The following is a 26,151-nucleotide window of genomic DNA, read 5'->3' as shown; positions in this document are numbered from 1 at the left end:
TAAAAGTGGGACTCACTGTGACATATTCATACATGCATACAACATAATTCATTCCTCAGTACCTCCCTTATCCCTCCTCTCTTCCGCCCCAGTTGATCCCCTTTTTTCTACTCTATGGTTTTCCTTCTACTTTCATGAGGACCCCACCCCTTTTCCCTCTAACTTCCATATATGAGAGAAAACATACAACCCTTAACTTTCTGAGTCAGGTTTATTTCCCTTAACACAATATTCTCAAGTCCCATCCATTCTTCTGCAAATGACATTTGGGTTTTCACGGCTGAATAAAATTCCATTGTGTGTGTGTGTGTGTGTGTGTGTGTTTTATATGCATAAATATATCTATTTTATATGTGTGTATATATACAAATAATTATATATAATTTTATGTATAAATAATTTCCTTTATGTATTCATCAGTTGATGGACACCTATGCTGGTCCTTAACTTGGCTATTGTGAACTGCACTGCTATAAACATGGGTATGCCTATATTGCTATAATGTACAAACTTTTAATTCTTTTGGACAAACAGCAATTTTGGGGTCATACAGTGGTTCCATTCCTAGTCTTTTGAGGAATTTCCATCTAACTTTCACAGTGGTTAGTTTTAATTTCATATTCCCAGGGAAAGGATAATTTGATCATTTTAGGATTACTCATGCATCATCTCAGTGGTGGCTGCTGGGGCTGAATCCCTCTTAACTACTAAAATCATGTATTCTGAGGAGATGAGGGGGTCATAAAACTAAAAATAATAAATTCAGCTGTATAAATACAAAACTATAAACACTGAAACAAACCCAAATATATACATCCACCTGATATTTGACAAAGGTGCCAAAAATATATGTTGGAGAAAAGACAGCCTTTTTAATAAATGATGCTGGGTAAACTGGATATCCACATGTAGAAGAATGAATTTAGATCCCTATCTTTCACCCTGCACAAAAGTCAAATCAAAATAGATCTAAGACTTACAAATTAGACAAGAAACCTTGCAAAAACTAGAAGAAAACAGGGTCAACACTCCATCATGTACGTGCAGGCACAGACTTCCTCAACAAGACCCAAGCCTTAAGAAATAAAGCCAAGAATCAAAAGTGAGATGCCATCAAATTAAAAGCTTCTGTGCAGCAAAGAAAACGAGAGCATGAAGAGAAAGCCTACAAAATGGGAGAATTTTCTCCCATTTTTTTTTGCCAACTACATCTTTGACAAGGGACTAATATCCAGAATACGTGAAGAACTCAAAAATCTCAATGTAAAAAAAAAAAAAAAAAAAAGCCTGATCAACAAATGAAAGAATTGAACAAACTTTTCAAAAGAAGAAATACAAATGCCCAAGAAATATATGAAAAAAATGTGCAGCATTCCTAGCAATTAAGAAAATACAAATCAAAACTACACTAAGATTTCAGAACTCCAGTCATAATGGCAATTAGCAAGAATACAGATAACAATAAATGCTGGTGAGGATGTGAGGGAAAAGGTATGCTTTTTACACTGTTGGTGGGACTGCAAACTAGAATAACCACTCTAGAAAGCAATGTAGAGATTACTCAAAAAACTAGGAATGGAACCATCATATGACCCAGCTATTCCACTCCTCAGTGTTTATCCAAAAGATCTAAAATCAGCATACTTTAGTGATACAGCCACTTCAATGTTCATAGCAACACAATTCACAATAGTAAAATTATATAATCAACCCAGATGACCATCTATAGATGACTGGATTATGAAAATGTGATATATGCACACAATGGAGTTCTACTAAGCCATAAAGAATGAAATCATGGCATTTGCTGGTAAATGGATGGAAATGGAGAAAATCATGCTAAGTGAAATAAGCAAGACTCAGAAAATCAAAGGTCAAAGGCTTCCTTTCACATGTAGAAGCTAGAGCAAAATAAGGGAAAGAAGGCAGCTGGGGTGGGGCAGGGGTGGGGGGTCAGTATCATAAAGATATAGGAAAGATTAGTGGAATAGATGTAAGCGAATGAGAAGGAGGGAGAAAGGGAAAGAGGAAGATAAATGGAATGAATTTAACAAAAATCACATTATATTTATATATAAAGATACCAAAGGGAATTTCACTCTTATGTATATGCAGAGGAAGGAAGTTTAATAGAGTAGGGGAAGGAGAAAAAGAGTGGGGATAGAGCTTAAAATCAAATTCCTTGCATGTATGATTTTATCAAAATGAACCCAATTACTATGTAAAATTATGATGCACTTAAAAAAAAAAAAAAAAAGGTTTAGCAAGGGCTCCAAGGACTTCAACCTACCTCCATACATATCTTATTGCATCATACTTCCCTCATCCACTGTGCTCCAATCACAGTGGTCTTTCTAGTTTCTCCAATGAGCCTAGCTCCTTCCTCTGAAGGGATTTCTATGTATCCTTTCCTTTTGTACCTGATATGCCGCTTTCTGCCAATAATCTAATCTACCTCTCTTCCCACTACCACCAACTTTTTACCAAGCTTAACCTATTTATTTTTCTGTTCTTCCCTGAACCATCATTTCCAAAGAAACCCCATCCAAACTAAGCGTTTTGCTCCTTTATAGCATTTTATACTGTCCTTCAAAATACAGAATATAACCTGCACTGCTATTTTAGTTAATGAGAATAGGGTATTGTCTTGATTTGCCAATCTGATTCCCTATCTTCTAGCTCTACATCTAGCACATAAAAATCATCAACATGTTAAATTAATCAAACATTGATCGAAAATCTATAACTAATCAGTATGAGAATATGTACAAATATAAATTTTAACATTTTAAATGAATCAGTTTAACAAGGAACGTTAATAGCTTCCTGTGAAATTTTTGCTTTAAAATATGAATCCGTAAACATTTCCATTGTTATTTCATATGTCCAACACTTGGCAAAAAAAAGGACAAATTTTTAATATATTTAAATACATTTGAAATCTCACTTCTTAAATGAGCAGTATATAAGAATTCTAGTTTCTCTATATCTTCTCCAGTATTATTGTCTATAATTTTAGCTATTATAGAGGATGTGTGCTAGCACCTAATGTAAGTTAACTGGCACTTGTCTGATGAATGAGATTTAATAACTTTTTATATATAGTTTTTAATATCTTTATTTATTTTTATGTGGTGCTGAGGATCGAACCCAGTGCCTCACATGTGGGAGGCAAGTACTCTACCACTGAGCTACAGCCACAGCCCTTAATATAATTTTTTGTATATTACCATTTGAATATTTTCTTTTGTGATATGCCTTGTGATTTTTATTATCTGTAGTTTTAAAACAGGTGTGTACACACACACACACAATCTTTTCCTTTATGGTTAATTATGTGTGTATTCAGATTTAAAAAAAACAAAAAAGCTTAACCCTACCCCAAGATTTTAAAGACATTCTCATACACTACCTTCCTAAAATAGCTATTAATTTGTGTTTCACATTTAGATCAATAATCATTTACAACTGATTTTTGTGCATGGTATATGTATGCGGGGGGGGGGGGGGGGTCAAGATAAACCTTTATTTTCGATAGAACTGGTTGATGTCAACTTACTGATAAGACTGTCTTTTCCTTATTTCTCTACTGTGTCACCTTTATGACAAATTAGGTGTCCATATCTGACTAGATGTTCTGGACTTTGCTCTGATACACTAATTTCTTGACTAGTTTTGGACTTATATCACACTGTCTTAATTATTGTGGTTTTATGACTAAGTCTTATCCATCAGAGAAAGTACTCTCAACTTTTTATTCTTAAAAGACTGAGTTAGCTATGCCTGACCCTTTTCATTTATGTATCAGTGACATTTTTCACAAACACACAATAAAGACATACTGGTATTTTAGCTGGACTTGTTAAATCTGTACTTAAGTCTGAGGAGAACTGACATCTTTTCAATAGTAACAAGCCATGAACATATTATATCTCTTCATTTATTTCAGTTAAGTTGTTCTCTTAGACTCTTCAGGAAGTTTACAAGGTTAATGATCTCATTCTTTCCCAAATATACAGTAGGGTTTCCAGGGAATGTATGTTTTCTATTTGTCTTAAGCAAGGCATTACAGAAATTTTTTAAAAAATAAACAATACTACACCTTTCCTGAAATTATTTTTCAGAAACATATTATTTTTAATATAATGAGCTATTATTATTTGAAATAAATGTTTAAAAGTCTCTTTAGTTTTATTTTCTAATTTGTTAACTACCCAGAGCCAACATAAACAAAAGTATTGGGGTTCCTCAATAATTTATATTAAATAATAGACAAAATTTAAAAATATTATGTTATTGATATAACATAATATATCAATAACATAATAGGCAATGATAGGCTCACATGCAGTTCTAAGAAATAATACAGAGGACTGGGGCTGAGCTCAGTGGCAAAGTGCTTGCCTAAGTATGCATGAGGCACTGGGTTGGATCCTTAGCACCATATAAAAATAAAGGCATTCTGTCCATCTACCAAAAAAAAAAAAAAAAAAAGCAGAAGAAAGAAATAATGCAGAGATATCTCTATGTCCAGTTTTTACTAATGGTAAAATTACAGTATAATGACAACCAGGATATTGATACTAAGGCAATCCAGTTTTTCAGATTTCCTCAGTGTTACTTGTATTAATTTGTATACTGCTGTCCTTAATTTTTAAGAGTATACATGAGGTCTTGAAGCCACAAAGTCTAAATGTTGCTGATTTAAGACATAATATTTGTGTATTTCAGTGTTTACAGATTGTATATTTATACAACTGAACTTGTTATTACTAGCTTTATGCCCTCCTCATCTCATCAGAATACATGATTTCAGTAAAGTTTGTTAAAAGGGATTCAGCCCCATCAGCCACCACTGATAATCTAAGATGATGCATAATAACCCTAAGATGATCTCTTTCCAGGGAATCTGGAATTAAAACTAACAAGGAGATTAATCTCTGTAGATAGCTAGACCAGAATATAAACTCTGGAATTGTTGGTTACCTTATTTTTACCCTTTTTTGAGTTGGAAAAATGGAAAATCTAGTTTGTTATAAAAAAGAATAAAAGTTGATCATTACAAACAATGATGAGGGGCTGGGGTTGTAGCTCAGTGAGAGAGCGCTTGCCTAGCACACATCAGGCACTGGGTTCCACCCTTATAAAATCAGTGTAATGTACCCATCTACAACAACAATCTCACACACACAAAAAAAAAAAAAAAAAAAAAAAAAAAGCAAAGAAACAATGATGAGAAACTTAAAAAACTTCCTGTGTTACATATATCTTCTGGTTCTTATTCATTCCAGAAGCCGAGGCTCTAAGAGATGCCTCTATGATGTTATAATAAATTACTTTATTAAGGTTCATCAAATGAACTTTTCTTATTTACAGATTCCTAACTAATATGCACACACAAAAAAAATCCTTCTACCATTTCCCTACTGGTGGTCAGACTAACACTCTGGATAAGAAGTAGGGAGCTTTGAAAATTGGTTTCTTTTGTTTTTCAGGGGGCTCAAAGGAAAGAACATGCCATTGGGCTGGTTGTTCTGGGAAATCTTAGGGCATTTAAAGAGATTCAAGAATGTTTATGTGCATATAAATGCGTTTAATATTCTATAAAAAGAATTTAGAATACATACACACAAAATTTGCTTTTCTCTATAGAATTGATTTAGTTACACAAACAAAGCCATTTCCCTGGTGGGTAAATGTAAGATCTGCTGAACAAGAGACAAATTCTAAAGTATGAGAACTATACACATTACTCAGATGTGATCTCACCATGCAGAGAAATAGATTTTATTTAAATCTAGAAAAAACACCGATTTTGCTTTACATTGAATTAGTATGGTTTTAAATTATTATTAGACTGTTGTCATGCACTGGGCTTGTTATTACAAACTTTCAGTGACTTGTTCCTCATAAGTCTATCAAAGATGATCACTACTCACTACATTTAATCAATTTTTAAATATAGAATTTTAGGTTATTACCATTATATTTTCATCTTATTATTTAAAATATGCTATTTTACTTTTTTTAAGTTCTTGCTCAGCTTCTACAGCTATCTACTAAAATGTTAAATAGAATAACATCAAGAGTAAGAACCAAGGACCATTACTTTAAGTCTTCCCTCTGGATTGACACTGAATAATCAATCAGCAGGATGACTGATTGTGTGTGTGTGTGTGTGTGTTGATTCATTCAGTTGTTAGTCTGCCTAATCCTGGCTAATATACATGCCAGATTTTTGTCATATTAACTACAAAGACAATAAGAGTCTTTCCAAACCCTTTGCTAAATCAAGCCTTACTCAGTATAGTATGCTAACATTTTCCTCATTGAAATTTACAAACCTTGTCAAAAAAGGAAGTAAAGTGGTCAACATAATTTGTTTTCAAAAAACTCAACTGGCCTCTAGTGACCACACACTTTCTTCCAAAACTATCTATTACATAATGGGAATTAGAATTTTGCCAATCTAGAGTAGATGAGATCATTTTAAATATACATACAAAAATATACATGTAAAGTAAATATCATTCCTTCTTTCAAGTCTTGCTCTAATTTACATCTTTCAAAAGTCCTTTAAAAATATTTTCACAAAATTCATATAACTCCAGGCTTTAATTCTCCTGATTTGTAGAGATTTGGTGCCATATTTTCAGTTTATTCTTAAAATGGATATTCATCATCAAATGCCTTTTATATTCCTATAAAACAAAGCAAGAAAACTCACTGTATAAAAATTGCTTCTGTAGACCTTTCCTCTATATTTCTCCCACTGGAATTATCTAAAATCCTTGTATCCTCTAAAAATTATATGCCTTTTTGGCAATCATACTTACCTCTTCTCTGAACCTTCTGTAGTTCACTTGCCAAAAACTATAAAATATGTCTAACTATATATACCCAGAATTAAAAATTCCCAAGGTATCCAATACATAGCCAATGGGTAATTTCTCATTAAAGAAAAAGATGAAAGGAAAGGAAAGAATAATACATAAACATTTAACCATCCAACATCAGCCTCCTTAAGTAGCCAAACACTAGCAAACTAAAATTCATTAATTATACCAATATGCCTATACTTAATCCTTAAAACATTATTGGAAGTAGCCATTCAGGCTTTTTTCTCTATGCAGAGTTACCATTTTTTCTTCTTGTTGTAAAAGATTCAAAGATGACATAATTCAAAATCTGTACTTCCTTCCCAATAGTTAGGAGTCATTTTCCAGATTTTTGTCCTATGCAAATAACTGCCCTCCCCACCCACAGGATCAAACAAGAGGTACATTTTTTGCAATTTACTTTGTTAACTATAAAGTGGTTTTGGAAAGAACAATTTACATACTATCAGTTCATTTCACACAAAATGCACACACAATCAAACATAAGATTGGCTTTAAATGTCAAATGTAGGATGAAAAAGATGTCATGTTATGTAGTTAGAGTTTAATATATAATAACCATTTCTTGCTTCATTTAAGCTGAAACAAGTCTAACGATGATCAAAGTAACTCACAACCTTACACAGCTAGTTTCCTCATTAACTGTGAGACTTTAAAAAAACATTCAAATAGTCAAGCAAGTCCAGTAATATTCTGAAAAGCACAGAAAAAGAAAAGATATATTAGGCATGACAAAAGTTTATCAAGGTATGAGTTTCTTTCCTATGAGTAATATTTTACATTTATTTTCCCTGAAAACAGCACTGAACAAATTCAGAAACGGAAGGAAGTCAGAGATTATTGATTGTACAATTCCTAAAAAATCCAACATGCCCTGAGAAAATACACTCTCACCTTCCATATTTTCATTGTGCATTGTTTCAGGCAATAACTAACTTGAAGATTGTCACTAACACTTTTAGTACTCTCCAACAATTCTGTGCTCCACTCTTTGTTTATGCCCCTAAAAAGCACATACCCCATATCCCCAACACACCTCGCCACACACAAAATAATATAAAAATGTGGTTTTACTTTTTAATTAATTCTTCTGAACTGAAAGGTAGAAAAAAAAAACTAACAAAATTCTCCATGTATTTTTAGGTAGTTCATTGAAAATCTGACAAAGACAACCATGGATCTTGATCTCCTATGAGGTTTTTATATACGCTTCTCCATATTTACTGTACACTGTGAAAAGCCTCTCCATTCACCTAGTTGTCTTGTTCATACCAGAAGCCAGGTGCACAATCTTTGAGTCTTACTCCTTTAGGTCAATCCACTTCTAATTTCTATCAATTCTATTTCTTAAATATATCCTGATTCACATTTTCCATTCTGACTGCCACCAAGCTACTTCATGTCACATTCATCTACCTCAAGACTACTCAAATTCCTGAACTATTTCCCTACCTCCAGCCTTGTCCTCTGCACTGCAGCAAAGTTCATTTTTCTAAGAGAAAATTCAATTCTCTCTGTTAACCTGAGGAAAAATCTCCTAGAACTTCTATATCCACCTCCAGATCTTTGCATATGCTATTTTCTCTCTCTGAAATAGTCTCTGCCTTCCCTCACAGCCTTGCTTAACTTCTAAGCTCATCACTTAATAACTCAAAACAACTTTATCCAGAAAACCTTCCCCCTCCCTAAATCTAGGGGGATGGATATATCTTCATGAGTTTCCAAGCACTCTATATTATTCCCACTACATATCACTGCATATAACTGATACAAATTTATAATTATAAATTATAGCTATAATTTATAATATGGAGGTATTTATTCATATTCTAGTAGATCCCAAGCTGTGTTAAGGCTGTTTGCCACCATAACTATAGTAACTAAAAAAAAAAAAAAAGTTTAGGCTGCAGTTGGGGGACTGCCAGCGCTTCACTTTTTAGTAAGGAACACTGAAAATTATTCAAGCTCTTTTACTTTTTAAAAAATATGTAGTTTATTGAGAGATAATACATGTACAATAACCACTAAGTTTATAAGTGGGTTTTAGTGTAGTCACAGAGTTGTACAAATACTGCCACAATTTTAGAACATTTTCATCACCCTAAAAAGAAACACTGCACCCACTAGATGTAACTTCCCAAATCCCCTCAACACCTCAGCCTTTGGCAACCAATTTACCTGCTTTTTGTCTCCACAGATTTGCCTATTCTGCACATTTCCTATAAATGGAATCATACAATATGTGGTCTTTAACTTGGCAAAACGTATTTAAGATTCATCTTTGTAGCAACAATCAGTACTCTATCCCTTCTTATGGCTGAATAATAGACTCTGATTCCAGTGACAAAGTATACCACTTTATCTCCTCATCAGTGGGTAGATGTTTGCACTGTTTCCATTTTTAGGCTATCATGAATAATGATGTTATGAAAATCAATGCACAAGTTTTTATGGGGTTAAATTTCCAATTCTCTTGGATATATAACTAGGAGTAAATTGCTAGGTCACATGGTGAATCTACATTTATCCTTTTGAAGAAATGAGATTATTTTGAAAGTGGCATTTATATTTTATATTACCACCAACATTAGCACATTTTATATTTCGACTAACAGTGTATGAGGGCTCCAACGTCTTCATATGCTAGTCAATATTTGTTATTATTTATTTTATCTACTATAGCCATCCTAAAGGATGTAAAATGAAATCTCATTTGGTTTTGATTTGTATTTTGATTTGATTGGTATGACAGATAAGTAATTTCATTTTACTGAAGACTCCGAAAGAGTACTGTTTGGTATCTGTTTTATTTAAAAATGCACCTTGGGGCTGGGGATGTGGCTCAAGCGGTAGCGCGCTCGCCTGGCATGCGTGCGGCCCGGGTTCGATCCTCAGCACCACATACAAACAAAGATGTTGTGTCTGTGAAAACTAAAAAAAAATAATTATTATAAAATTCTCTCTCTCTCTCTCTCTCTCTCTCTCTCTCTCTTAAAAAAAAAAAAAATGCACCTTACCCCCAGCACTTAACAGTGTCTGACACAAAGAAGGCCTTTAAAATTTGTTAAATGAATACACAGATACTATTATGGATTTGAAATTATTTCTTTTTTAGATCTAAGTGTGATTGTGATGGGGGAGACTGATCATGTAGAAGAAATGAACGAAAAAACAAGAGGATCCTGTAATTTTAGCTTAGTAAATGGAATACTGATGATATAAAAAATAAGATATGTATCACATAAAAAGAAAACTGTTGAAACTACAGGAATGAATGCTATTTAAAAAAAAAAAAAAGGCATAAGACCCTTTAAGAAAAACAGATCAGAAAGGGAAACTGAACAGGGGCATTCATATGAAAACAAACCAGGAGAAAACTGGCTCATAAAAGACTCAAGACACCTGTGGATAAGTTACCTGTAACTAGCATAGCTTTCTCAGGGTTGCCTTTCCTGACATTTTGGGTTAAGTCCTCCTAATAAAAACTTTCATCTCAACCTGTATCTATGCTCTAGCACTTACTAAAATTATGATCATTTGTTCATACTGCAGCTTTAACTAAGTTGTATGCCACTTCCAAGGAAGGGCCTGTTTTTAGAAATAAGTACAGTCCTGAATATACAGTAAACGATGAACTGTATAACTACTGCATGAATGAGTTGATCATTAACTTAAATGAATAATAACATTATATAAATGAAGAATACAAATGTTAACATTTTAATAACTTACACAATTCAAAACCTTAGAACCTTAGAACTAAATCTTCTGTAAAGAAAAACTTTTTATCCTTTCTCTTCATCAACCACGTCTTTGAATAAAATGCAATTTTATGAGAGAGAGAGAGAAATAAAGCAATAAAAACATTTTCCTATGGGTGACTTATCGGAATGACATCATCACATGAATTTAACAGCTGTATATCAGCAGGGATACTTTCTTTCAAGGTTAGTCTTAAATTACGTGACATAATAGAAATTTTACTGAAAATGTCTTTTGTATAAACAAGCATTAAAACAGCATATTATTTTGACCAAAACATATAAGAAACTATACCAAGAATAAAATGTAATAAGTGAGCAAAGTTGTATATAGTGATAAAATTCACATTAACACGAGAAACTAGAAAATACACTAAATGTTGATAATCAGAAGACTAAAAAAATAAATCTGGGGATGTGTATCTCCATATACAGAGGAATACTATGTAGCCATTAAAAGGTAAAATGTATATTAATATTATAATGTATATAAATGTATATTAATACTGAGTAACACAGAAGTATTTGTAAAGATGTATAATTTAAAAAACAGATCATACATTAGAAAACTGGGTACAACCATATTTACAGAAAATCACATACTTGTACAGAGACGTATAAAAGGAAGTTTACCAGAGTTTTAAATGGGGCTACTTCCAATCTTGAAAATTTGAATCGCATTAAATTTCTTCTATGTTTTTCTATGATGCATTAATTATTCAAATAATTATTTTTCTTGAAACTATAAAAACATTTTTATTTGGGTTAAAATACATATACACAATAAGCAAACCTAAAAGTAAGCTATGTGTAAAACTAAAGAAAAAAATAGAAAGATCATATAAATGTAAGAGTAGAAAGTGCTGAGACTTAATGATTACTTACTGCATTTTCATATATAAGATTAAAATAAACAGATCAGAAATTTAAAGACATTTTAGTGTTCAAAAATGGTTTAAAGAGTAAATAGCAATACACATTTTTAAAGGAAAACCCTTGATGTTAAGTCTTTATGTAGACTGCTCTGTGTACTTGGAGAGGATACAAAAATTGCTGAACATGTCATTTGTTCAAAACTTTTGAGTAAAACTACAAATTAACATGTACTGGAGAAAAACAATAACTCAATGAAATGCAGTACCATGATCTGGGAAGCACAGCAATGAAACCTTTGTAAAAAACATAAACACATACACGCACAAAAAAAAATTCAAATCACAAGCTATAACACTGAGTTGTCTCATGCAAAATCGAGAACCCAAACAAAGAATACACATGGTTCATCATAAAGAAATTCTGAAGAATACTTAAGTCCAAATAATGTAAAAAGTGTTATTAAAATAAAATCTAATCTCCTTATGACATTTTAAAAATAACTTTTTTAGAAAAATCACTTAATTACTGATACTAATTATGATACTATCATGATCTATTATTTCCAGATGCAACTCCAAGTGACTATCATTTTCAAAATTAAAAAACTCCCCTGTAAGAAAAAAATTCTCAATACTAGGATATTCAAAAGAATGTTCTTAACTTGAAGCTCTGAAAAAGTTCTAGAAATGTTCTAAGCAAGAGGACAATAAAACACATACAGTATGTTTACTACAAAATAAAGGTAACACACTTGTATTTTTTAACAGTCCGAAAACATACTTTCCCACATAGTTACTAGTCTTGAAGAAGATATCAATTTGCTCCTCACAAAATTTAATCTCTTTTGTATTATGTAGTACTAAAGAAAATGACACAAACTTTCTACAATCTTATGATTTTGTTAGAAATCATACTGAACTAACAAAAAAAGTAACTTAAGTTCAATATGAATGATACTAAAGATTGTTATTAAGTGAGGACCTCTGGGCAGAATATCCACACACTCAATGCTTGTACTTAAACAGACTAAAAAGGTGACAGCTGAGGAATACTTCTTTTCATGGTTTCTATTGAATGTCATTTCAGAAATGCCTATATAACACATGACAACATGGAATGTCTCCACCCATGTTAAGTGCATTTGAGTCAAGCAAGTACTTAGAGCAATAACACAGAACTGGCTTATCTTTATATGGTTAACCAGCACAACAACGAAAACAATAAACAACCAAAATACTAATGAGGCCAGAAAATAGTGGCATACAACAATCCATAGTGAAAATATTTAGAAAAGAACCTGTGATTAAAATCTCTTAAATATATACATTGCATCTAAAGTTTTTACGCTAGGCATTCCTCTACTAAACAAACACCCAAGAATTTGTTTAAGGAAATTGATTTTAAAGTAAATTACATAAACTAAGCAAAGTTCTATTTGCATTGGTAATCAACAATTTGTTCCATTTCTAAAATATTGAATTTTTTCTTGTTTGTTTGTTTATTTATTTGGTACCAGGGATTGAACCCAGAGGTGCTCAAACACTGAGCCACATTTTCAGCCCTTTTTTGTATTTTATTTAGAGTCAGGGTCTTGCTGACTTGCTTAGGCCGGGTTTTGAACTCCAGATCCCCTTGTCTCAGACTCCCCAGCTGCTGGGATTACAGACATGTACCACCGGGCTCAGCAAATCCTGATAAACTTTTGACTGTAATAATGGCTGCCTAAAAGTAAATTGTTGGCATATGCTTTTTTGTTAGAACATTTTTAATCCTCTTAAGTGCTATTACATTTATCCAAATTGCCATCATTTTGTTTTCTATGTACTCTGCTATTCAAAAGATTACATTATGTTCAGCTTTTTTAAGTTAATAAACATTTATGGTGTACCAGCTAAAATAAAATGTAGATACCAAAGGGAATTTAAAGAAAAATGAATCAAAGTCCCTATCTTAAGGAATTCACTATTTTGTCTTATAATAAGATATACTAACAAAACAGGTAGTGTATAAGTGCCAAATCTATGATTTAAACACTAAGAGAATCACTGTGTGCCCTAGTGGTCAAGCAAGTTCACACTTTGGGCTTTAAGCTGTACCTTAATAAAAATAAGCTGGAAAATAAATTTCAGAGGAAAATAACATGTGCAAAGTCTTATGGAAGTAGTAATATGGAATAATATGATTCCTAAAGAAAGCCAATCTCCTGAATCCCTTCAGATAAATCTTTTTTATTCCTGATTAGATGACCAGGGACCCCACTGCTTGCACCTTGATGATCTATCTTTGCCACCTGTACTCTACCATGCCCTACCCCAAAAGAGGACGCAGAGAATCATATTCAGATATGTTCACCCTTAGTTACTCCCTATTTCATGAAAACACATACAGAACATCCCTTATCAATCTATCAACAGATTGATATATAAGTTCCAACTATCCCCTATTTGGACATCCTTTTGTTGTTGTCAGAATATCCCTTTTCCTTTATGAAATGATGACTACAGTTATCAGGTGAACAAACTGTTTTTAATGTTCTCATAGTCCAAAATAAAAAGGCTATGCTCTTTTGGTGACTGAAAAAATTTTTAAAAATATATTGGTTCATGAAATGTAAAATTCAGAGAATCAATTATTTGATGGGGAGTAAGTAAACCACATTTCACATATTTATCAATAAGAAAATTTTACTACCTTTTCCAAATTAAGAATTATATTGCCTAAATTTTGCAATGAATGGATAATTCTTATAACTTTTGATATAATAAGTCTCCTAACTAAAATCAAACATCATTAATATTAGAATGTTCATTTTACTAACTCAGAAGTCATTTTAAATAACTATCAGCATTTTATGCACTGTCTCAAGTACTAATTATTAATATCAGTAATCTCTGTATTGAAAGTAAATTGCAGGGATTAAGCTGAAAAGTGGTGACAAGATGAAAATGGTTTTTTTTAAATATTTCTGATATGAACTTGTCTAGAATTTACCTCTAAAACAAATCAAATATGTACATGTATGTATAAAAAAATTTACTGTGAATGGGTACAAAAAGCACTTATAGTAGTAATATAAATTGTTACTAAGATTTTTTAAAAAATGAAAATGTTTTAAAACTAAACTCTATGTCCTGAAATAAGAAGCATTTTATTGGTACTTTAACTTCCTCTGCAACTTCCCAAAGAACCTGCTAAGTACTCTCCACATAATGATCAATCAAAAAACAATCTTGGAAGTTCCTAAAATTTGGGCAATTTTGAATTCTAAGGTTAATTTAGATAGTGCACTACTGCTTTTCAACTACCATCAAAAGGTCTCAAGTGTTAACTTAGTTAAAACAAAATAGAGGGAAAAAATTAACTGTTTTTCATTTCAACCTCTGCTAAGGTATAGGGAGACCTCTGACCACTAATCACCTTCGTAATGACTGAAAGATTTAAGAATGCTTTCTTTTTCAGACTTAAAAGAGACATCTAGAATAAGTTTGGGCTCTGAGCTAAGTCTGCAGTAGAATCCCAGCTCTGCTAGTTACCTTGAACAAGAAAAAAAGAAGGCTGTGAAAATTAAAAGGTAATGTTTGTAAAAGCACCTCTCCTCAATAAACCCTATGATAAGTTATGCTATTGCACCTTAGTACAAACTAAAAAACAACTGGTGAAGGTCTTCAAGCCCTTCAAAAAAGTATATCAAAATGCTTATGCCCTGTCTTTTCAACAGGATTGAGGAACCCCACAAATTTTCAAAAGAAATACAATAAATGTAATAAAAGATGGCAACATTTTGCAGGCACAGAGATCACTTTGGGAAGTGTCAAGGAGTAACATGTTATAGTAACAAAACAATGCTTTTCTCTTCCCTCTAATAAAAAGGTTTCTTAAGTACCTATCTTTAAAAAAAAAAAAAAAATCATTTAAGTAGATTTTTAAGTACAGGTACTTATGTGAATAGTACCTGTGAAACATGATAACAAATGGATGATGAAAAAAACTTCCTCTATGCCATCCAGTGTTTCTACCAAGCTATACTAGAAAATGCTCAGTCACAGCTTGAAATCATACTGTAGCTGAGGCACAGGAAAGATGGGCTTGGTTATGACACTTCAAAGTCAGACCACAAAACTGTTGCCAGGAAGCACACAGGCAGCAACTGCAGAGAAGGCATTGTAACAGCAGCAGTGTAGGCATTGGTGCTCTATCTGCACACCCAGTACATGGCTAAGGTTAGTCAGATGTGAGGGGACAATTTAAGGCTAGGAATTTGTGTTTTAAAAAAAAAAAAACGCATTTAGGCTGGGTGAGGTGGCAAATGAGGCTGAGACAGAGGATCACTGGTTCAAAGCCAGCATCAGCAACAGCGAAATGCTAAGCAACTCAGTGAGACCATGTCTCTAAATAAAATACAAAACAGGGCTGGGGATGTGGCTCAGTGGTTGAGTTCAATTCCCAGTTACACCCTGCCCCCAAAAGCATTTAGGATGATTTCAACTAAAATTTCGAAGAGTCATCAGCATAAAGTATCACAGCTTTCTAAGACAATTATGTAAAGAAAATAATTTTACTGTACATTCTTTAAGCACACATTTCATATTATTTAAAAGTGATTCAATAAGGTTCTTCTAAGACCTTAATATTTCCCACCCCAAAAAGGTAAGTTATAAAGTAAAATTTCTAGTTTTAAATTGATATCTTACACACAGCAATTAAACTATATTCTAACAAGCAATTCAAAATTAACTGCTTCCCAAATATTTAACACTTTATATCTTAAGACTATTCCTTTAACTGACAAGAGTGGAGTCACTTATTCAATGAAGAAGCGTCAAATGGCTCCTTTAGAAGTTAATAAAATTTGTATTTAAAGACAAAAAGGACTTAATACTTAATGGCTAGTCTGCATTGAAAAGTAAAAGGAAAACATTATTATAAAATTATAATAGGCTGGTATGGTAACAGATGCCTGTAATCCTAGTAACTTGGGAGGCTGAGGCAGGAAGATCACAAAGTCAAAGGCAGCCTTGTCAACTTGGTAAGGCAGTGTCTCAAAACAAAAATTTTAATAGCTCAGTGATAGAGCACCCCTCGGTTCAATCCCCAACACCACAAATAATAATAATAATAATAATAATAATTATTATTATTATTAAATAGATTATGGCCTAATTAAACTTTGAATTCTTCTTTAGGACCAAGTTCAGACTTATAAAGTAAGCAACTGATTAATGACTCAATTGGTTATACTATTTTTTTTATAACTTAACCAAAATTTAAACCGCTTTAGGATTTTTTAATAGGAAGAGACTGATATTTAGAATTTTTAAAAATCTCCAGATATTAAAAATACATACTAAAGATAAAGTCTTTCATTTATTTTGTAAACACACAAGTTCTGGTATATGCAAAACAATATACTAAGCATCTGGATGTGAAGGATTTCAAGATGTATCTCACAACTCATATCTATGATATGAAACAATTCAACAAAATTTTTAGTGAGCCAAACTCTCAAAATACAAAAATGTAGAAGACTAGATACTTATTCTTTTAAGTTTCTTACAAATAATATTCAGTAAGAAGTGTTTTAATAACAGAAGATAGGCAGACCATACCCCAGAATAGAGAATCTCTCTATTACCATACTATTACACAAGTTTCAAAAACAGAAAGAGCCCTTCTGGTTGGCAATTCGATTTGAACCTTGAAGAATGACTACGATTTTTACTGGCAAAGAACAAAGGAAGAATATTCAAGTGGTGCAAAAAAAGGGGGGGGGGTGTCAAGATCTAGTTCAAATGAAAGTTAACCAACCTCTATAAAATAAAGAATACAAAACAATAAGGATGTATCAAGCATAAGCAAATGAGAGAATGCTTTAAATTCAAGTTTAAGGAGAGGAGTGAACAATCACAGTGGTAGTGTTATATACCTTAGATTGAACCAGTAAGAGAAAATAACAAAGTTATTACCATACTCTAGGGATAAAATTAATAAAGGGGAAAAAATAAAAGAAGTAGGTTGATAATGGTGGCAGGAAAAGAACTGATGTAAAAGTAATTGTGAAGAAAAGACTGAGTCAGAAGATTGACTGATATATGCAGACAAGAGGCATGAGTAAACAACAACTAAAATGTTTAACTTGACCTAGAGATTAATGACATCGTTAACAGAAACAGAGGCATCAATGAGAAGAGCAGTGTTGGTGAGGAAAGATGCTTCTTTTTAGGCTGCATTTATACAACATTAAACAAAATTCCTGACAAGAATGTAAAACTGTCTAACAACCAAATTTACAGACTGGAAAAAGGGAAGTCTAAAGATATGAAAAATATATGTATCTCTAATGTTGAATAGATTATAAAACTAAATTAGATGAAAATCTATGCTTGATCAAGTAGAACTGTTTTAAAAAAATGCCAAAGGTTAATGTAAATGTAGTAGTCATTCTGTGGCAAAGCTGGTGGACCTGCATTCATTGTATTATTACCTAAATATAAAATCACAACACTTAATACTATTTCATTTAAAAACCAATACATCAGAAGAAAAATGAGGGATTGGTGATATGCAGAAACATGAAAACTGGAAATTGACTTGGAAGCCATGGCACAGAGAAAAAAGATTTAAGGAAAAATAAAAAAGCTAAATTCAAAATTGTGGAAGAAATCTCAGTCCTGCATTTTATGCACACCAGCAAGGATCAGCAAAAGGCATTCTATATATTCCCTATTAATCTAAATCTTTATAAAGTATGCTAAAATATAATCACATACTGTAAAACTCTACCAGGCAGCTTTAAAATCAAAAACCAATTTTTGCTTAGTGATTAAACTGAAATTGTACTCCAGATCTCAGTTCTAAAAAAAAATCAGAAATTTATATCATATGCTTGATGTGTGCTCTTTTCCAGTTGGGCAGAGAGAAGGAAGGCTACTTTGGAGACCAAGAGAGAAATTTAATTAAAAACAGTACTCTTTCTACTATATGAATGACTTTTTATATAAGAAGAGATAGCTATAAAATAAGTATCAAGACAGCTCATCCAACCAATTAATAAACTTTTAAATATAAGCTCCTTATATTTAAATGCAAGGAAAACATTAGAATAACAAATATGTTTATGGGCTATGAAGTTCCCAAAACATTCTCCTGACAATGAAATTTAGAATATTCTATAAAAACTAAAAAGTAAGTGAATTTTCAAAAAGACTAACCAATAATTAATCTAGGAAAAACATTTCAGGTATTCCATGATCTTATGAGAATTTAAGAAAATGATTCAATAAGTATTCAACAAATCAGTAGGTCATTTTGGTATTAAGTATTTAAAACAAGCAGCATTCAAGAGATTTCTTAAAAGCTTAAAATCGTTTTGTGGCTCTTTACAAAAAAGTTTTTTTAATCACCTTTCACTATCTGGTATCCTGAATTTGCCCAGAACAAACTCTATGCACTCACAGTTACAAAGAGAAAAAGGTACAAAATAAATGAGAAATCAAAGTTAAGAAAACATAATAAAAATTGCATTGCTTGATCTTTTCAAGACTTTGGCCTCACTGTTCATGGAATGAGCAAATAAATTACAAAAATGGTTTATGCAAATGGTATATACTTAGAAACTTCTGCTTAAGCAATGTCAACTACAAAACTCCCAATAAAAACTGTATCTACATCACAACAAAATGACTAACCACAGAATTCAATTAATCAAGGAGTCAATGGTAAGTCTTTGCAACATGTGCAAAACTGAGTTTTTAAGAGACCCTAAGAAGGCCATTACCTGTATTCCCTCTTACTATTTAAACCAGTATTATATTAACATAGTAGAAAATTTTCCTCTTCCTCTAAGCCAATAAAATTGGGTTCTTCCATAACAGTAGTTAACTTTAAATTTCTGTTTCATAATTTTAATATATTGACATGAACCATTATCCAATTATCCTGACCTCATACATACAACAAGTCTTTCAAAATCAATTTCATATTAAAACATGTGAATGTTTTACTTGGAAACAAATTTGTAAAGATTTTTTTTTTTTATGTTTTTAGAATGTAGAGTTATACTGCCTAAAATAAAGTTCAGCCTAATAAAAAGTTTGCTACACATTAGAAAACCTTAATTAATGGAATACAGAAAGATCTAAAGACCATGTTATATTTTCTCTGGGTGCTACATTCTGAACTCCAGATTTGTTCTGCAATTTGCCAATCATTTCAATCCATCCAGTCAACTCTGTAAACAAAGGCTACATGCCAAGTTCGATATGAGAATTTGATTAAATAAAACTTAAAATGGTCATCATTCACTTAAACAGGAAGCAGTAAAACGGAAAATACCACCACACACCTTTTTTACAAAGGCATCAAGTTAATATTCACGAAATAAAGGCTTAAGTTTCGAACTCTCAAACAAGTTTTTACTAAAGCATTACTCAAAATAACTCTTCGATCTTCCACATATAATAAAGGCAAGTTTGACATTAGCCCCAAAGTCTTTGAAGCCCAAGAGATTTTCTAGTCATTCCAAATTGTCCAATAAGAAAAAAAAAAATGGAAAAAGTCTATGTTATGCCACCTATTACCATCACTTAAAAATTGCTTTTTATGCAGAACTCTACGGGTTGTGTTGCTTTTGGCCTGTTAAAGGCAAAGCAACATTATCTCTGGATTGCCAATAGTTTCTCCTTATTTGGCTAACATTGAGAGATCCCAATCAGACTACTATAAAACTTTAACATGCACAAAGCATCCATTTTGAGAAAACTTTGTGACCAGCTTTCTCCCCCCCTCCGCCCCCCAAGAAAAAACAGAGCTTGGTAATTGGCTTTGAAGAGTGCACGATGTTTATTCTTTTTCTAGCCTCAGTGCACACCCGAGGACCTAGGGCTCAAGGATCTCTGACACTGCGGCAAACTCTTCGAGCACCGGACTCAATATGTTCCGGTCCGGTGGTGGGCAAGCCCTTTGGGAACGCTTCTTTACCTTACACAATCCAATTCCCCCTCTTTCAGCCAGTGCAGATCAGCTAATTACACCCCGTTTTCCCCTCCCCAGTGACCAAGAGCAATAAAGGAGAAAACAGGAAATCGTTCGCTCAGGGCACTCAGCTTAGGACTCCTAATGACTATTATTATCATCATCATTTGTAATAAGCCCTAAAAAGTACAACAAATCCAATGCCCACCTACAAGCCAAAGACGTCCATCTGCCCAAGCGTCCCTAATGTCCCTTGTTGTCGCTTTCTTCAGCACCCCCCTCCCATATATCCCTGACACTGGGGCCCCGGCACACCCCACTACACCCCTCCCTGTCTCGACCCCAAACACCAGACACACGTCCACAAACGGCTCTGGAGCCCCAAGAGGATCGTAAACCCCTTTCTCCTATGGCCCGGAAATCACCCGGTTCCCAACTCCAACAGCAACCGGTCTGAAGGGGGCCTCAAACCCAGCGCCCTCGCTCCACTAGTCCTCTTGCCCTCTCCCTCTCGGGAAGCCGCCCCCTCACCCGCAGCTGGGAGTCTCCCGCCGCCCCCAGCCTCAGGAGGTCCGTGGACGAGTGGAGGCCTCGACGTGAGGCCGACCAGGACCCTTAGGGTCGCAAGACCAGGCGGCGCGGCGCACAGACCTGATGGAGGGCAGTGAGTCCGTCCACATTGGCGTAATTGATGTCGGCGCCGCGGTGCAGCAGCTTGAGAACCTCGTCCGTGTCTCCGCTGGAGCAAGCAGCCAGGAAGACGGCGCCATCGTCGAACTTCACCTTGGTCTTCTGGCGCTTCACCACGGGAGGCTCGAGGTCCGTCTCCGAGCCGATCCAGCGCTTCAGCTGCTCGTTCCGCTTCTGCTTCGCGTCCGCCATCTTCATCCCCTCTCCTGCCGCCGGGTCTTCTTATCGCGAGGGGGGGGGAGGGGGAGGCGGAGAGGGAAGAGCGGGGAGTCAGGGGGTGTGTGTCTGTTTCTATGAGTGCAGGCCAGGGGAGGGCTGGGAACCAGGAGGAGACACTCTAGACTTCCAGTATCCCACAGAGCACTGGGGCGGTGTGCCCGACCGAGCGGACCTCCCTTCCTACCACAGAAACCCTCCCGCCCCCAGCACGGCCACCCGTCACCGGCGGCCAATCTAACGTAACTTCGCGAGATCCGGGCAGGGAGGCGCCCTTCGGCCAGTGCGCATGCGCTCTGGACCTAGACCCGCCCCAGGAAGAGCGCTCCCGCGAACTGCAGCGGGGGCGGTCCAGCCACCGGAGGGAAGCGGGTGTGGCCCGGGCAGCCCGGGCTGCGGGGGCCGGGGCAGGGGCCAACCTGGAAGGGAGGAGGCAGGGAAGGAAGGTTGTCCTGCCCAGCTGAGGGTTCCGGAAGCCAGCAGTGAGGCTGCAAGGCTCTAAAGGGCAGACCTGCCTCCGGGGCTGTCTCAGCTATGCTGGGTCGTTTGCTCAGGGCGGAGGATTTTCCTATTGGCTGCGTTATTTGAATGGAATAGAAGATAGGTCGTGAATTAGGTGCTTGTGGTCGCGCTTTCTGAGGAACTGAGAAGAACTTGAGCACCTTATTATTGATAGGCACGTTTAAGAAAGTGGGGTCTGTGTTGCTGACGGCTTTGGTGGTAGTTATCGAATGACCACCTATTGACAAAGTTACCTGCGGTAATTGCAGTGGCTTCCTGCCAACACCCACTGTAGAAACGTCTTTCCTCTTATGCTTATTTGTTATTGTTTTGGTTTTCCTCTCTCTTTACGCTTATATTAAGTCTTCTTCCCCTTCCTTCAATGCTTTAAGTCTGTGTGGCACTACCAGTGAGCTTAGCTCAGCCTTGTTAACTGGTCCTGACCTTTTAAGGGATTTGTGGTTCCAGCTCCACTGCTTTCTAAGGAGGAGTAAGACCCAGTTGCGTTTACATTCAAAAGGCGTGTTAATAAAGGCAATTAGTTCAACTGATATATATTGAATACCTACCCGGCAACCCGTGACTTAGTAGGCACTGAAAATACAATGGGAAAAATGACTTCACGTGCTCAAAAAGACTAATTTATCTTCATCATAAAGAAAGAATTTTTAACTTTGCCTTGTATGACCACACGCGCGCGCCTACACACAATTCATATTACTGATGCCTTATGAATCATTTATCAGCAATCACTACCGAAAGATTTTTTTCTAATAACCCCTTGTTATCCACTATTTTTAGCGCATTCAATGCCAAAGTGAGTTATAAAACTTCACCGTTCAATGGAAACAAGGATCATCTAGACTGAGTCCTCAAAGTACTAGTTGATTTATTTAATTTTACTGAGAAGCAGGGTTAGGATCCATTCAACAACAAATATGCACCTGTTCTGGATCAGGCTTTTTGTGTGTGTTTGTGTGCTGGAGATACAGCAGTGAACAATTACGCCTTTCTTATTCTCAGCATAGTGGCTTTTCCAGCACACTACATTGCAGCCTATCATATTAAGAAATAAAATAATTGAGTAAAATATGAGTAGGAAATCAACTGCCTGTAAAACTGAATACTCTGAACTGCAATTACTGGGACAGTAATAGAATCCAAGTGAGGATAAAAAATATTTCCTTTGAAAATACTGTAGAAACAGAAAATGAGTGTAGCATAGTAAAATGCACTATTGTGTCTTCATAAGATACACGAATGATAATATCAGCCCTTTGTATAATGATGGCTTTTGGTGCTGAGGAATTCCATTAACTCTAAAATATAAAATTCCTAGCCACAGAATACACTCTCAGAATTAAAAAAAAAAATAAAAAATTTTAAGATTGCCTTCTCAGCTCCTCTGCCTCCCTAGAAAAACTGATAGTTTATTCCTATTTTCCAAGAATGTAATGGTCTATTTGGTAATTTTGAAAAGTACTCTTGGAATATAGATCAATATCTCAAGTTTTCACATGAGCAAGAGGAATTCAGTGGGAAGGCTGCCATTTCAGATTTATTTAATGTAATAAAGAAGCATTTATTTCAGAATGTAAAGTTAATAAATAAAGAAATACCTATTAATAAAACATAGTTAAGTCTAATTTCCAAAGGTACCAGTTAAAAAAAAATCCCAAACCCCTGAGCTGTTGACTTGTGCAAATTTCACTGCATATAGCTTTTCTTCTACAAATTTAAGGATCAGGAAGCTCTATATTAATGTTATTGAAAATACTCTTTATTGCCACCTGTATTTTTTCTTTTTTTTAAATTTTTTGTTGTAGATGGACATAATACCTTTATTTTATTTATTTATTTTTTAATGGGGAGCTGAGGATGGAATCCAGTGCCTCACACGTGCAAGGTAAGTGTTCTGCCACTGAGCCGCAACCCCAGCCCCCTGCTTAGTCTTTTTAGGGAGGAATTTTTTTTTTTTTAAATGTTGATGAATTACTGGAGACCTAGGGCTAATACCAGAATAGGCAAAACTTTTTATTAGAATATACACACACAAAGAAATCACTTTGTATTACCTTAAAAGCAGATGAAAAAATTGGACAAGTAACAAATATTTCATTTCTTAATGGCCTGAAAAGTAAATTGAAATGTAAAAGTATATTTTAGCAATTTTAAGGCAATTTAAATGTTAAAATAGGAGTCCAAATGAAACTATATTTATTAATTTGCCAATTTTTTTTCTGACAAATCATTAATCTTGATGGGGTTTTTGTTACATGCACAAGGCTGTCTGAATAGGATCTTTACACAATTTTTTCTAAAGATTTATTACCCTAAAAATATCCTCTACTAATCATTAATTTACTTGTTGATTATGACCAATTTAAATAAAGAATAAATTTATACTAGATGCTTAAGCAACTTAGACTTTTTTGCTGTAAATGCTTTTTTTCTTTATCACCTATGAGCTAGAATCCAGAATAAGATATTAAACTTACTGTTATGTTTATTATTAGCAAAATAACAAGAGTATATAATAATAGGCAAAAATTTTGTGTTTGTATCTGTGTGTATTTATAGCCTTAGTTTAGTAACAACCGTACAATGTGGAGATTTATTACTATCATATTAGAATGCTGAACCTAAATCTGAAATTTTAGTTCATTACAATGCAATCTGTGAATACAGGCCAAGAAAAGGATGGAACTGGAGACTATCATGCTAAATGAAATAAGCCAGTCCCCAAAACCAAAGGCCAAATGTTCTCTCTGATATGTGTATGCTAACCCATAACAAAGGAGGGTACAGATGGGAATATTAGAAGTTCATTGGATTGGACAAAGGGGAATGAAGGGAAGGGAGGGAGGATGGGAATAGAAAAGACAGTAGAATGAATTTGACATAACTTTCCTATGTTCATATATGAATAATGACCAGTGTAACTCCACATCATGTACAACCACAAGACTGGGATCCTAATTAGAATAAATTATACTCTTTGTTTGAACAATATGCCAAAATAGACTTTACGTCATATATATCTAAAAAGAACAAAGGAATAAAGAACTTGAAGAAAAGTTACAGACTATAGCATTATAAGGTATTTACTGTCAATGAGGGAGTTCACCAAAACCAATAATGACCCATCCAAACTTGCTTTGGACTCCATTTCTAAACCAATTCTGATTGGATCATACAAGGTCAGTCTCACTCCAGACCCAGTAGTTCCTTTTACAACTCTTGACATCTTTGTTCTAACTCTTCTGGGTGAAATTTCTGCCACATCTGACTTCATCTCAAGAAATTAATCCTAGCATAGTACAAGTAGTGACTTGGTATTTCCATGGAGTAACACTGCCCCCACCCTCATCCCCACCCCCACCAAAAAACAAAACAAAAAACCTTGGGAATCAGATGAGTGTCTAGCAACAATCCAAAATGCAGGCATAGTGCTGAAGAGATAACTTACTACTATTGCACTTGACTCCCAACCTGCATCATGTTCAATGTCAGAACATTACATGACCATTTATATGAATTATTTAGCTTAGTGTGTCTCAAACTTTTATCACAATTTTTGCCAGATTCAAGAATCAAAACTATTACTATTTACTTAATGTTTTCTTTAATCTTTTAAAAACTTACATGGAGCGGCTGGGGATGGGGCTCAGAAGTAGCTTACTTGCCTGACATGTGAGACAGTGGGTTCGATTCTCAGCACCGCATATAAATAAGTAAAAGTCTATCAGCAACTTTAAAAATATTTAAAAAAACCTACATGGAATTAACTTAAAATAAATATCTTGTTTTGGTAATTAGAAAACATTTTCAATATACATAAAAGAAGACCATAAAAACAAAATATTATTCTACATTAGGATGCCAATCAAGAATTTGAGCCCAAGACTTAATCTCAATTTATATGAAAAAGAAAAATTGGTAAGAGTTGGACATGTTAACCTCACAACTAAAGACTTTTCTACTTAGCATAATCAGAAAGATAGGATATTGAAAAGATAATAACCATTTTGCTAAGGGGTTCTCTGTTATTTTAGTGGTGTATCTACCTAGAGAATTGCTTCATGTGCCACAAATCTAGATGTCTCATTCTTTGGGAAACTGGCTGACTACAGTTACCATGTATAATAATTATGATCAGCAAAGGTTACAGGAAGAATCTTGGTGGTACAACTGCCGCAATTAAGGAAGGCAAGCCATCGAAAGACCAATTTATATGA

General features: G+C 34.4%; 1 protein-coding gene across 4 annotated transcripts in view; it reads right to left on the bottom strand.

The window, feature by feature from the left end:
* Ppp1r12a (protein phosphatase 1 regulatory subunit 12A) overlaps positions 1 to 21,611 on the bottom strand; it is a 137,612-nt gene extending 116,001 nt beyond the window's left edge. For 2 of the 4 annotated variants that reach the window (XM_027920474.3, XM_071609662.1), the window contains exon 1: positions 21,158 to 21,611. In XM_027920474.3, the coding sequence (XP_027776275.2) occupies positions 21,158 to 21,394 (237 nt within the window). In that variant the 5' untranslated portion in view covers positions 21,395 to 21,611. The remainder of the gene's footprint in view (positions 1 to 21,157) is intronic. The other 2 variants (XM_071609663.1, XM_071609664.1) reach the window with 1 other exon arrangement.
* Between the last annotated feature and the right edge of the window lie 4,540 nt (positions 21,612 to 26,151).

Source organism: Marmota flaviventris, chromosome 3 (assembly GCF_047511675.1).
Source record: "Marmota flaviventris isolate mMarFla1 chromosome 3, mMarFla1.hap1, whole genome shotgun sequence".
In the NCBI taxonomy this organism is placed as follows: Eukaryota; Metazoa; Chordata; class Mammalia; order Rodentia; family Sciuridae; genus Marmota; species Marmota flaviventris.
This window is presented reverse-complemented; position numbering and strand designations above follow the sequence as displayed.